Source organism: Marmota flaviventris, chromosome 9, assembly GCF_047511675.1.
Source record: "Marmota flaviventris isolate mMarFla1 chromosome 9, mMarFla1.hap1, whole genome shotgun sequence".
NCBI classification, from domain to species: Eukaryota; Metazoa; Chordata; class Mammalia; order Rodentia; family Sciuridae; genus Marmota; species Marmota flaviventris.
This window is the reverse complement of record NC_092506.1, coordinates 51,734,816-51,748,153: the sequence shown is the minus strand read 5'-3', so window position 1 is coordinate 51,748,153 and position 13,338 is coordinate 51,734,816. Positions and strand designations below refer to the sequence as shown.

At 50.1% G+C, this 13,338-nt stretch overlaps 1 protein-coding gene across 2 annotated transcripts in view; it reads right to left on the bottom strand.

Moving 5' to 3' along the window:
• Positions 1 to 13,338, bottom strand: part of Galnt18 (polypeptide N-acetylgalactosaminyltransferase 18) — a 346,719-nt gene that overhangs the window by 175,495 nt on the left and 157,886 nt on the right. For both annotated transcript variants that reach the window (XM_027942359.3, XM_027942360.3), the window contains exon 2: positions 3,145 to 3,337. In XM_027942359.3, the coding sequence (XP_027798160.1) occupies positions 3,145 to 3,337 (193 nt within the window). The remainder of the gene's footprint in view (positions 1 to 3,144; positions 3,338 to 13,338) is intronic.

Sequence of the window (13,338 nt, the reverse complement as noted above, 5' to 3'; positions counted from 1 at the left end):
TGTGACGGCATTCTTAACAAGCCCAGCCATGTCAACCGTCATTGTCATAACAGGCTGCAGTAGGGAGGCCCACCCTTTCCGTTACTTCCTTATTGTTTTCCTGTGAATTATGAACAAACAGGTACTGAGCTGAGACTGTGTTTTGTGCCAGACTGTCTGCAAAGTCCCTGACTCTCTTGCTGGCCAAGCCCCTGCAAGAACTAGAAAAAGTCTAGAAAAAGGGGCCAACAGGTATGGAAACCCCTTGCCTCAGCCAGGTAACAGAGTGAGCCAGATGGCATCTTTCCCCAAACAGGAAGGAGATAAAGCTGGGGACCAGCCTGGGCAGATGGAAGGGTGGGGCAGATTCTGAATCTGCAGAGAGAAAATCCTCCAGCAGCCGAGGAGGAAACTAGAGATTTCTGCCCACCGAGGGTCCTTCGGAGTCCCCTGTCAGGCACACTGCACTGGAGGTGACAGTCTCTCAATGCAGGGTGAAGGGCCTTGAATGTCGGCTCTCAGCAGCAGCATTGTGCACAGGCAAAATCACAGCTGTGGGTCAGTGTCGGAGGCAGCTGGCATGCAGGCACCCGGGTTCAGGGCTCAGCCTGGCTCCTTATCCACTGTGGGACGTCAGACACAACACTCGCTCCTTTGATTCCTTGGCTTCAGCTATGGTTTGCATATGAGGTGTCCCCCCCACCAAAGCTCCTGTGTTACTGCAGCAGTGCTCAGAGGTGAAATGATCTGATTATGAGAGCTGTGACTAATCAGTGGGTGACTCCATTTGATGAATTAATAATGGGAATGCATTACTGGGTGGTAGCCACAGGCAGGTGGCTGGAGGGAGCAGGTCAGTGGGGGCGTGCTCCTGGGCTTATACTTTGTCCCTTTCTCTCACTCCTCTGCTTCAGGGCTTTCAGGGTCTGAGCAGCTTCCCTCCGCCACATCCTTCCACCATGATGTTCTGCCTCACCTCAGGCCTGGAGCCATGGAGTCGGCCAACTGTGGACTGAAACCTCTGAAACCTGGAGCCAAAATTAACTTTTTCCTCCCCGAAGTTGTTCTTGTCAGACATTTTGGTCACAGAGATGAATAGCAGACTAACAGAGCTTACTCTACTTGAAATGGGAAGACCACACCATCCCCTCGTCACCCCTCACTACAGTGTGAAGGGCATCTTTATCAAGCCCAGCCATGTCAACCGGTTATGGTCATAACAGGCTGCAGTAGGGAGGTCCACCCTTTCCACGGCTTCCTTCTTGTTCTCCCGTTAACTGTGGACAAACAGGTACTGAGCTGGGACAGTGTTTTGTGCCAGATTGTCTGCAAAGTCCCTGGCTCTCCTGCTGGCCAAGCCCCTGCAGGAGCCAGAGGGTCCCAACTCCCCCAAGGCCCTCTTCTCCAGAGCCCCTACATCAGACCTGATCCTCTCCCAGTCCCAGGCTTGGTCTCTGCAGCCCTCCCAGTGGGCTGAGAGGCATGTAACTGAAGCTTGGAAACTTCCAGAATCCAGCCCCAGCTCAGCATCTGTGCTTGGCCATCACGTCCTGAGCCCCCTGCCTCCCCACCTCCCCCTGGGCATGCAGCAGCCTCCTGACTGCTCCCCCCTGCTTCCTCCCTTCCCCCCTTCAGCCTAGTAACACAGTGACCAGTGGGGCCTTGGAAAATGACAGTCCACCAGGCCACTAACCTGCTCCAGCCTTCCCATGGATTCCCACCTCACAGAGCAAAAGCCACACCCTGGCAACAGCCTGCAAAACCCTTCTCCTGCTGCCTCAACCTGAGCCACACAGTGGAGCCACCCGGGAGCTCTCAACAACAGAGGCACCTAGCGTCACCCTGGAAACTCACTTAAATTGGTCTGGGACACGGCTCTGGGATCAGGACTGTTTTTCAAGATCCCACAGTGAGGCCAAGGTGCAGCCAAGATGGAGAACCACTGCTCTTTGGATCTGCTTCCTGTCGCCCCTCTGACCTCATCTCCAACGCTTGCCTCCTTGTTCCAGTCACACCAGCCTCCTTCCTTCCTTCCCCTCAAACACGCCCAGCATGCAAATAACTCAGGGGAGAAGTTGCCAGTCCCTCTGCCGGGCACACCCCTCCCCAGGACAGGGTCTGCATGGCTGCTTTCCTCAGGTCCTCTGAATTCGGCTCCAAAGTTCCCATCTTAGACTTTTTCTGACCACCACTAAAAACCAAAATTGCAACCCAGACTCCTATCCCAGCAGGTCCCTGTCACCCTCCCCCACTTCAAATTTCTGCATAGCACTTACTGGATCATGCTAGGTATTTGACTGGTTTTGTTTACTATCTGTTCCCAACCAAGTTAAATGTAGGCTCCGTGAAGGCGGAGAGTTTTGACTATTTCATCCACTGCTCCATCCGGGGCCTACATGGGGCTGGCACAGAATAGGACTTCTTGGATAATATCTAAGTGAAGATCATGTCCTCCCTGGTCAAGGAATCACCATACTCAATTATACAGCATACAGCAGGTGCTCCCTAAGTGTTTATGGAACTGAATTAAATTCTTCTTCCTCAAAGAACACAGTCTCCCAATCCAGCAGCAAGATATTTCCCAAAAACTCCAGAGAAGAGTTTTTGCAGCTATGATTTGCAGATTGAAGAAAATTTCTTAAATAAGGAGAAAGGGGGCAAAAGAAGGTGTGGGGGAGCACACAGGAGTTAATGAGATTTTCCCAGCTCTGGTACGTGCCCACATTTTTAATAATTAGGAGTCATAAAAATTCTAACTGAACCTTAAAGGAACATCCTTGTGTAACAAAGAGAGAAGTCAAGACAGACTCTCTGTCGGGTGTAATGACTTGTTAGCCCTGGAAGATGGATGTACTTTAAAAAACTAATTTACAGGAAAAAAAAATTTGTTCATAAAAATGCAACTAATTGGGTTAAAATGACATATTAGCGGGAATGCCAGATGATTCTAGTGCCCTTAAGGAGTAAATTGGGTTATTAATCCTTACAATCCCTAATAGAAGGAAGCCCTCCCCCTGCCCAGCAGATGGAGAGACTGAGATTCCAAGGGGAAAAGGAGCAAAGGGACCCCCCAAAGCTCTAACGCCCAGTCCTGACTCTGTCCCCAGCACTGTGAGGACCCGCCTTCCCGGGTCTGACAAGGGCCCCGTCACTGACTGTGCTCACCCACTGGGTCTGAGGTCAGGCAGGGGCCGGTCGAGGGGCAGGCGGTCACTAAGGTAGGCGTTGTAGCCGTAGTACTGGAACTGCTTCAGGGCCACGCGCCGGCCTTCGGGGCTGAGCTCCTGGCCCCAGTGTGCAAACAGAGAGGAGTCTGTGAAGGGCTCAGCCTCTGCCTCCTCAGGCTTTGCAGGAGCCTCTGGAGGAAAAGGGACAAGGAGACAGTGGTCAGAGTGTACCCCTGCATATACCACGACAACAACTTTCCCTTCCTCACAATGGTCTTGGGTCACAACAATCTTAGCCCCTTCTTTGGTGAGTGAGGGAAGACTGAAAATTTCATGCTTCCCAATGATCCATTCATCCACGAATACATCCCTTCATGCATCCAACAACCACGAGACATAGGGATGTAGAAATACATCTGGTGGAGTCTGCCTGTGGGCTGGGGGATGTGAGCCTGATGCCCCATGGCTCCAGCATGGACTTCTGCTTCTCTTTCCTCAGCTTGCACACCTTCCCCTGCAACCCTTCCTATTGCAGGCCTCATGCTAAGAGCTGGCTGGTTGGGGTCTTTCCTCTGCCCTGTCTGGTCATGCTGAGAGATGGCTAGCTCCGCTGTGTGGCAATGAGCTGGCTGTGATCACTCCAACCACACTGCCTCCTGCGGCTCTGTCCACTGGGAGAGGGAATAGGACACAGGTGACAACCAAGCCATCCTCAGCCTGCTACACTTGCAGGGCACTGCTCTCTGGACCCCTGGACGTTGTGGTGGCAGCCCCACACTGGGTCATGCCCAAGAACATGGAAGGGGGCGTCACCAGCTGGAAGAGCAGGAGCTTTGGATTTACACACTGATGGATTCAAAACCTGCTCCACCTCACGCTGACTATGGAACCACCACAACCACTCAGCCTGCCTAAGTGGAACTCCCGTCCTGTGACACAGAGAACACATTAACCCCCTAGACCTGGGAGGGTCACATTAAAGAACATACACAAAGCACTTAGACCAGCACATGCCTTGGAAGGAGTGTACAATCCATGGTAACTAGGGTTACTATAGCAAGGGAAGGTCATTTAAACTGCTTTTGTTGTTGTTGTTGTTTTTAATGGGGAAGGGGACAACAGGCCTTGCCAGACATGTGGTAGACTGGGACTTGCACATTAGTTCTCCAGGACAGCGATCAGTTAAGGCCTGAAGTCAGAGAAACTAGTCAGAGATGTCCGGCCCACTTCTGTGCTATAGATATGGAGGTAAGTAAGAGATGAGCCAGAGGCCAGGAATGGGACAGAGACCCAGGAAGGCAGAAGCTGGTCAGGAACAGGAGACGCAGGTGCAGGACCCCTGTGGATGTCCATTTCCTCAGCTGTCTGTCTGGAGAGGATAAGTACATAGCATTCGTAAAAGTATGGGCTGGACACAGGCAGGGAGCTAGGGTCCCTAGGTCTTCTAGATTAGGGCACTCAGAGTTACAGGCTGCCACTACCTCTTAGGTCACTTTTCTAGGAGGGGATCTGGCAGAGAAAGAGGTCTGGGAACAAAAGAGTGAGCTTGTAGTACCCCAGTTCCTCCCAATGTGGAATGGGTGATCCAGCAGTAGGAAGCCCTCATTGCTAGAAAGGTGGATTTGTCGTGGGGTGAAAGGTGGCTTAGAGCCATGAGCATACAGGTGCCAGAGATTTGAGAGAGAGAGAGATGTAAAAGCAACACATTAACAGGACTCCCAGGTGTCGGCTGAACTCACTGGATAAGGAAGCTCAAGCCCTCCTTCTCTCAGGGCCACGTCCTTCAATTTGGACACATGTGACCCCTGACGTGACCATAAAAGCCAACACACACTGAACGCTTGCTCTTGCCATGAGCCAGCTCCTCCTCTAAGCATGCCCCCCTATAGACTCCTCTCACCCTGATCATCTCTATTTCACAAATGGAGTAAGCAAGGCCCAGAGGAGCAAGAGACTTGCTCAGGTTCATGAAGAAGGAAGTGAAGGAGCTGGGATTCAACTTTGGGCCTGTCACTGTCCCCATCGCCTCTAATGACATCTATCTTTTCTTCTAAAGATAGAAAAGAGAAACTCAGATCCATCAGAGTATGATAAATTGTAGAATAAAATGCAAACCAAGCGCCTATTTCTAAGACAAAGCGAGGGAGTCCAGTGTGCGGGAGGTCTGCCCACAGCTCTATCCCAGAACTGGGGTGCGCCGGCTCAGTCTCCATCCCTCTGAGGCAGGCTTGATGAGAAGCACTGGCTTGCATGATCTTGAAGGTCCTTGTTATCTCTAAAAAGATGTATGACTCATTCGTTTGGAATGGGGGGTAGTAAAACTCTAAATCAGTGAACCAACTGAATCATATAATATTTAAAAGAAATGTAGTTTTATTGCTCTCAAATGCCTAAATGGATATTACCAAGTAAAATGAGATCAGTTAATGAAAAAATTATGATTCACAATTAGGCTTGGGTTGCATAATGATGTAGTACAAACATATTGAAATCCTGGCTTACAGCACCACGTGTCCCTACCTTTTGATTCAGTCTGGGTACAAATGACAGCAAACTTGAAACCAGTGGGTCCTCAAAGAGGAATTAGGGGAACTACAGTGGGAAGCAAGTATACTTTCTGCAAACTTGACACGAGTCACTAGGTGATTTCCTTATCCAGGGCTATCTTAGCCCCGTGGTCCTCACAGGCGTGGACTCCATGAGGGCAGGACCCTACCCATATGATTCTCAATCTCTTTAATTCCTAGAATACTATGTGGGTCTTACGAGGGTCTTGATACATCAATTTAAAATGAATTAGTAAGTAACCCACAGTGGTTAGTTATTAGACGCAAAGAAATCAAAGATGAAAAAGCCCAATAAATACTCTAAGGGCACCAAGCTTGTCACGGGCATCGAACAGAGGTCCAGTTTCTTCCCACCTCCACCTTCATTCCTCTGCATGAAGGATGTCACCTGTGGTCCATAGCCCACTATCTATTTTTTTTAGTGGTTCCGGGGATTGAATTCAAGGGGCACTCACCCACTGAGCCACATCCCCAGACCTATTTTGTATTTTATTTAGAGACGGGGGGGGTCTCACTGAGTTGCTTAGAGCCTCACTTTTACTGAGGCTGGGTTTGAACTCACAATCCTCCTGCCTCAGCCTCCCGAGCTGCTGGGATTACAGGTGTGCACCACCTTGCCCGGCACCCACCATTTTGTTTTTGTGGTTGTTGTTGTTTTGTGTGGTGCTGGCGATTGAACCCAGGGCCTTGTGCATGCAAGGCAAGCACTGTACCAACCTAGCTGTATCCCACCATCTATTTTTTAAAATAAATTTCTACTAAAACCAGTCTCTTCCATTTGCACACATGTCATCTATGGCTGCTCTAGGAGATATGTGAGGAGGGCTGAGTAGGTGTGACAGACCAGGGGCCCACAAAGCGAAAAATAGGTACTGTCTGGTCCTTTGAGAAAAAGCCTGCCAGCCCTGCTCTATGCCTTCCAGTTGCCTCCCCTTAGGTAAGGAAACCTCACCCTGATAAGTTCATTTTTTTTCCCCCAAGAGCTAATTAAGAACATTAGCTATGGTTTCAGAATCCTGAGGGCTATACTCCAGCTTTTTATTTACTTTTTTCAATTCCGAGGATTGAACCCAAGGATGCTCTACCACTGAGCTACATCCCCAGCCTTTTTTATTTTTTATTTTGAGACAGGGTCTCGCTAAATTGCTGGCCTGAGTCACTGAGATTAAAGTCATGTGCCACTGTGCCCAACTTTACTCCAGCTCTTTTACTGTTTTGGTCGACCTCACCCTGAGCCTCGGTCTTCTTGTCTGGACAATGGGGTTGATAATAATCTCACCTCCTTCATAGATAGTTGGTGATTATTAAGTGATATGTCCATGTATGGAGCTTGGCACATGGTAAGCTCTCAAAAATGCCCACTGATGAGAACTCGCAATGCCCACAGCCCCGGCAGGGTACTCTCTCATCAACACCACCTTAGGTCAGATGGGAAGATGCCCTGTTCTGAGGTCTTCAGCTCTGAAAGACACTGATGACCAGATAAAGGGTCTCTACATCCATAGAAAAGCAGCCTTAACCAGTCCCAGGGCCAACTCTCTTCTCCAGTAAGAAAGAAGATCTATGTGCTCATCCAGCACAGGGACACAGTAAAGATATAGGCAAAGAGCCCCCCAGAAAAGTGCCTGGGCTGGTGCTATGCAGGTGTCCAGGGCATCTGGACTTCTTTTGTGGTGGCCAGATCCTTGGATGTCTCACACAGAGACAAGACTGTTCCCAGGAATAGACATGGGCTGGGGTCCCTGCTGGGGTTCACACCCACCTGGGCATATCTGATCAAACAACCGATGTGGTAACTAGAAAGAAGCATCTCTCCAGGGATTGAGGGCTCCAAAGGAAGAGTCAAGAAGCAAAGATGCCATAGCAGGAAAGAGCATGCTGTGGGGCTCAGGGTCCATAGAGAGATGCTGGGCAGGTCTGCAACTCAGGAAAGAGAATCAGAGCCACCTGGGCCTCATCAGGCTTGGGACTGCCAGTGGATGGAAGAGAGAAGAACACCACAATGAAGAGGGTAAAACCAAAAGGTGTGGAATTAGCCACATCATCTGAAAATAGTTTATAAACCTCCAAACTGCATCCCCACGTCCAACATGCCAACATCGCCAACGGCACGGTCCCAAGTGGCCAAATGCATTATTTGAGGTCTGACCACAGGCTGATCTTGGGAATCTACTGCAAAACCTTTGCCCTGGGAGCTGATGCCCTGGTACAGCACACCCCAACCCACTGCATTGCCCCTGCCAGGCACTGAGGCCAGAACTCCCTGCCTCCCCCTGGCTGGAGGTCTAACCATTCCCATATTGGTAAAAAGATGCTGCAGATCAAAGACATTAATGGCTTATGGTTGAGCCTATACCAGCCTGACCACTGACCTACCCACATGTGATAGGCCAAGACACACTTGGGAGAGGAAAAACCCACTTGAGGAGTGAAGAAATCTCAGGTTCCGGGAAGCGCCTCAGTTGGCCTGCGCTGGTGTGTACCCGATGCTAAACTGTAGACATACCTTCAGAGCAGCCATAAACAGGGCCACCCAAGCCCTTCAGGTGCTCCCTGCTTCTCCAGCTGTGCAGGCCCTTCCTTAGAGGTTTCTTTAACCAGCCAGCAACTAAAAGGTATATGCCATATTCTGGGTAAATAGATGGAGCTGGAGAATATTATGCTAAGTGAAATAAGCCAATCCCAAAGAACCAAAGGTGAAATGTTTTCTCTAATATGCAGACACTAATTCACAATAAGGGGGTGGGGAGAATAGAGGTATTTTGGACTAAACAGAGGGGAGTGAAGGGAGAGAAGGGGGTGTGGGGGTAGGAATGATGGTAGAATGAATGGGACACTATTACCCTATGTGCATATATGATTACACGATCTAGATAACTCTGCATCATGTACAACCAGATGAATGAGAAGTTATACTCCATTGACGTATGATGTGTCAAAATGCATTCTACTTTCATGTATAACTAATTAGGACAAATTTTTTAAAAAGGCATATGCCAGACCCAACCAGAAGTACAAGGCCTCTGCTCTGTGTGTTCAGCATTCCTAAAGATGGGTTAGAGCCTGCACCCTGAGGTTGCTTGTCAAATACATTTTGACTATCACTTGCTCAAGCCCTTCCTGGGCTGGCTCCTGTGAACAGAACAAGAAGTTTCTAGAGACACACTCTCTCAGCCCATCTGCTGCCCCATGGTAATGCCTCGCCCTCATTGTGCATGACCTGTTTTCCAGAAAGTTCTATCAAGGATCACATAGTGCATCAGGGAAATGCCACCATATGATCTCAGAGATCTGCCCACAGAGCCTGACACACAGACGGATAATGAGAGCAGAACATTACAGATACATCCCGACAGGCTCCATGCTAATTCACAGAGACAGGAAAGAAGTGGGGCGGGGAAGACCCAGCAAAGCTTAATGCAACAAAAGCTGCAGCTTCCAGTCTTGTCACGGGCTAATCAGCCAGCCAAGAGGAGCACATCTGGACACCCTGCCAAGGCTCTGACAGCTCCTGAAGAAAGTAGGAAGAACACCTGCACGAGGGGCGGCTGCTTGGTGGGCAGCCCGAACAGAGGGCTGGCCCCACCCACTGGCTTTTGCTCCAAGGTCTTGGTGGTTCTGAGATCCCAGGAGAGATGGAAAGATGGGCTCTAGAGTGAAACAGACATTGCAATCCTGCTCTGCCCTGTCCCAGCCTGCCTGCTGTCTTCCCTGGAGATCCCCATCATCTGGAGCTGAGCGTTGCCAGCTCTTGCTGTGGCTGCAGGTGGAAACTCAGAGGTGCTGGTGTCTTTGCAGGGGAGTTTCAGGAGAGTCTGCAGCCCAGACCTCTTCCTGAATAAGAACCCAGCACGCATCTCTGTTCCTTGGACTGTAGGATAAGGCAATGGGAGGAGTCCTATTGCACAGTTGCTCCTGGAAGTCAAAGTGGTTTGGGACTCCCACCTGTAGGTTGGGCAGCAGGAGCACTCAAGCCTTTCTGAGAAGGCAGACAAAGCCACACATAGGACAAAGCCCACACGACCAATGCTAGCCTACCGCCCAGGTGGAAGCAGAAGCCACATCTCTGCTTCTAGTCCCTCAATTTGGATTCCTGTCAGGATGTTTTCTCAGGAAACTGATGGAGCCTTCTTGTTTCTTACGATTTTAATTTGGTTTACCATATGACCCTCTCCCTGGCAGAGGGGACAGCTAAGAAGGCTTTGGGGGTGAGTGGGGAGGGGGCCCAGCTCCTACCCTGAAGCCAGTCCTGTAGCCACTGCTATTTCTGCTCTGCCCTCAGGCGGTGCTCAGAGCCAAAGCTTTGGGTGTTTGGTGATGGGATCTGCAGCCCAGTGGATGAAGGTGGGAGAAACACACAGGCAGCCCAAGTCCCACGCAGCTACCCATGCAGGGCACTTGGGCCCTGTGTCTGAGGTTCATTCAGGTGACAGACTGATGGTTCTGATTCCTGGTCCCCTTCTCAGACTGTCCTGGGGACCCTTTTCTACTCACTCCTGCACCTGCTAGTCATTCTTTCTGGCCCCTTCAAGCCTCCGTTTTTCCCCTTGTGAAATGGGAACAGACTGCCAGGGAGCTATGGGGGTGACTGTGAAGTCAGATTTAGGAAAGATGAATGTACAACATCCAATGAGGGGGTTCCAGGTGATGCTGAGTGTCCCAGCTAGAATTCTGTGTGCAGGATTTCCTTTCCTCCCTCTCCTGCTTTCAAAACAGGGTATAATTTATATACCATAACATCACCATTTTAAACATCCAATTCAACAACTTTTAGAAAACTTTGCTTCAACTCTTGAGATGCCTTGGTGCATGCTTTATTTGAGAGTTAAAAAGAAAGGGCTAATTCAATGTCCAGAAACGTACATTTTCAGCTCTCTCAGTAAACTGCCTGCTGACTTCCTGCTGCTGAGAAGTCTCCATTATTCTCACTAAAGAGCTTGATGTCTGGCTTCTCTGAAGAAGACTATGCTATTTGCAGTTCCTCTTAGCACTGCTAATGAGGGCGGGGTTCACACCACTACACAGGGAGGGGTGACACCTGGAAGAGCCAGGAAGCACCATCCAGGTGGCACCATCCAGGCCCCACCTGGGGCTTCCATCTGCCGTGCCACCTCTTTCCATGCCATGGCCAGGGACACTGTCTCCCGCCTTCGTCTTCCAACGCCCAGCTTCGAGATCCAAATCCCAGCTTTGGTGACTGATGCAAGCCAAAGGGAGGGACAGAGAGTTGTGGAAAGCAGGCAGCTTGGGAGGCCAGAAGCTCAGCAGACTCTGTCCTCCAGTGCTGGGCAATTCTGCCCCAACCTCTGCTTCTGTAAAATGGGGCCTGTGTTTGAGATTCACCTGGGGGGCATCGGGGGACTTTAGCACAATATAGTGGTACTTTTCTTATTGGGCTTCCAAGGGAAAATTCCCAGAATTCATTAAACACCCTTTGAGGTGTTCAGAGCTCTATCAAGAGTGAGCTACTGTGATAATTAGCCCTCTTCTTGGCTCTGGAGTTGCATCAGAGCAGGAACTGCAGGGCCTCTGCCAGTGGTGCCCATGATTAGGCTCTTTCTTCCTGGAGTCCTCAGAGCTGCTAAAATGAAGAAGTGGAATCAGACAGGGAAGGGCTTGGAAGGAATCAGAGGGAAGCTCCCGACAGCTCCCTCTGCACAAGGACTTTACTCTTGGTGCACAGGGATCTGGAAGAGCAGTCACCCGTTCCTGCAGAGGGCAAGAAAAGAAGATCCCTCAGGGCACCTCCTCCTAAGAAAAGACAGTGTACAGGCATGAGAGCAGCCCCCCAGTCATGCCAAGAGTGGATTTTACAAAAGGGCTCAGTCCACCAGGCAGAGGTGCTCCAGGGTCAGCTCTGCCCTGGACTGCCCATGTAACCTTCATCGAGCTCTTGAATCTCTCCAAACTTCGGCTTGCCCATCGGTTGAACAGAAAGCATAATATTCATCCCTAAGCATGTGGCAAAGGGCAAGTGTGACCACAGATGCTGTCAAAGGGCTTAGCAAGCCCTCAGTGAGTGTAGTAGTGTTTCATAGCTGCTATAACCAATGACCACCAACTCAGCAGCCTAAGAGAACACAAATGTATTATCTTACAGTTCTGGAAATAAGCAGGTGACTGGAGTCTCACTGGGCTAAAACAAAGGTGTCACAGTCTGTTTCTGGTCTTTTCCAGCTTCTAAAGGCTGCTGAGTTCTGGCTCAAGGCCCTTCCTCATCTTCATGACTACAGTGGGTGGAGTCCCTCCCTACCACAGCATCTGACCCCCTCTACCTCCCTCTTGCCCACAGGCCCTGGCCTCTGTAGTCACTGGTTAGGCTCACATGGTTAACCCGGGCCACTTCCCCAATTTTAAGGCCAGCTGATTGACAACCTTGGCTGCAGAGGCAGCCTGAATTTCCCTTTTCCATGTAAGGAAGCACATAGTTTCCAGGATGAGGCCATGCCCATCTTTGGGCAGACATTATTCTGCTGCCACAGTCAGAAAGCAATCATTGCAAGTTTTCAGACTATAAAGGAGATTCTAATACTTTACCCTCGGGGTTGTAGTGAGGCAAAGTAACAAGAGCTGACATTTGTTGAGTCTACCCTGTGCCAGCATAGCCGCTCTCTCAACCCCACACTCCACAGAGACCACACAGGAACATGCCCAGCAAATCAGGCAGGGCTGCTGTCCACATTCTTCAAACAGCAGGTGCAACCCCAGGCAGCAGGCAGCCAGGAGCTGTGAAGGGGCCTCACCCCCTCCACCCCTCACTGACCTTGAAGCCACCTTGGCCCTGCATCCCTGAGCACTAGTTAAGAAACAACAAAAGAGAGACTTAGACAGTGCCAGGAAAGAACTGTGGCAACCACTGTCCTGCCTCTGTTTCCTCCCCACAGCAGAAGCATTCCAGCTTCCAAGGGCTCCAGACCTGGGCTCCGCCTCCCACTGCTGCGCTCTGGCATATGGCCACCCAGGTCTAGTTTTCAAAACTCCCCACAGCTAATGTTCTGCAGCTGATGTTCTGTTTGCTGTTGCTGTTTTTGTTGCTGTTGGGGGAGGGGTGGGATGTTCCCGACCCTGAAAATCCAATGAAAACTATGGACCACAACTGAGTAAAATGCACATTGGCAGGTGCATTCAGTACCAAGGAAGTCTTGCCAGACAGTCCAGTGTGAGGCAAGGGTTGGCACACGTTTTTCTCTCCAAGACCAGTTGTAAGTATTTAGGTTTGCAGGTCAGATGCTCTCTATCACAACTACTCAAAGCAGCCATAGATAATGTGTCCATGAATGAGTGTGGCTGTGTCCCAAGAAAGCCACAACTATAAAGCAGGCAGCAGGTCAGACTGGGCCCCGTGTACTAATCGCACAGACTCAGATTCCACCGTGTCCTTTACTAGAGGGTCGAGGCTTCAAAGCTCAGGATTTATTTCCTCACTTGTAACAACACCTACCAGGTAGAGTTAGTGAGGAATACAGGAGGGTATGTGGGTAAAGCACCCTGAACAGTGCCTGACCCATGTAGCTCCATGATATCATGAACTAGGATCTGCCTGCTAGCTGGTTGGTTGGTCTATCTATCTATCTATCTATCTATCTATCTATCTATCTATATTTATTTTTGGTACAGTGTCTCCC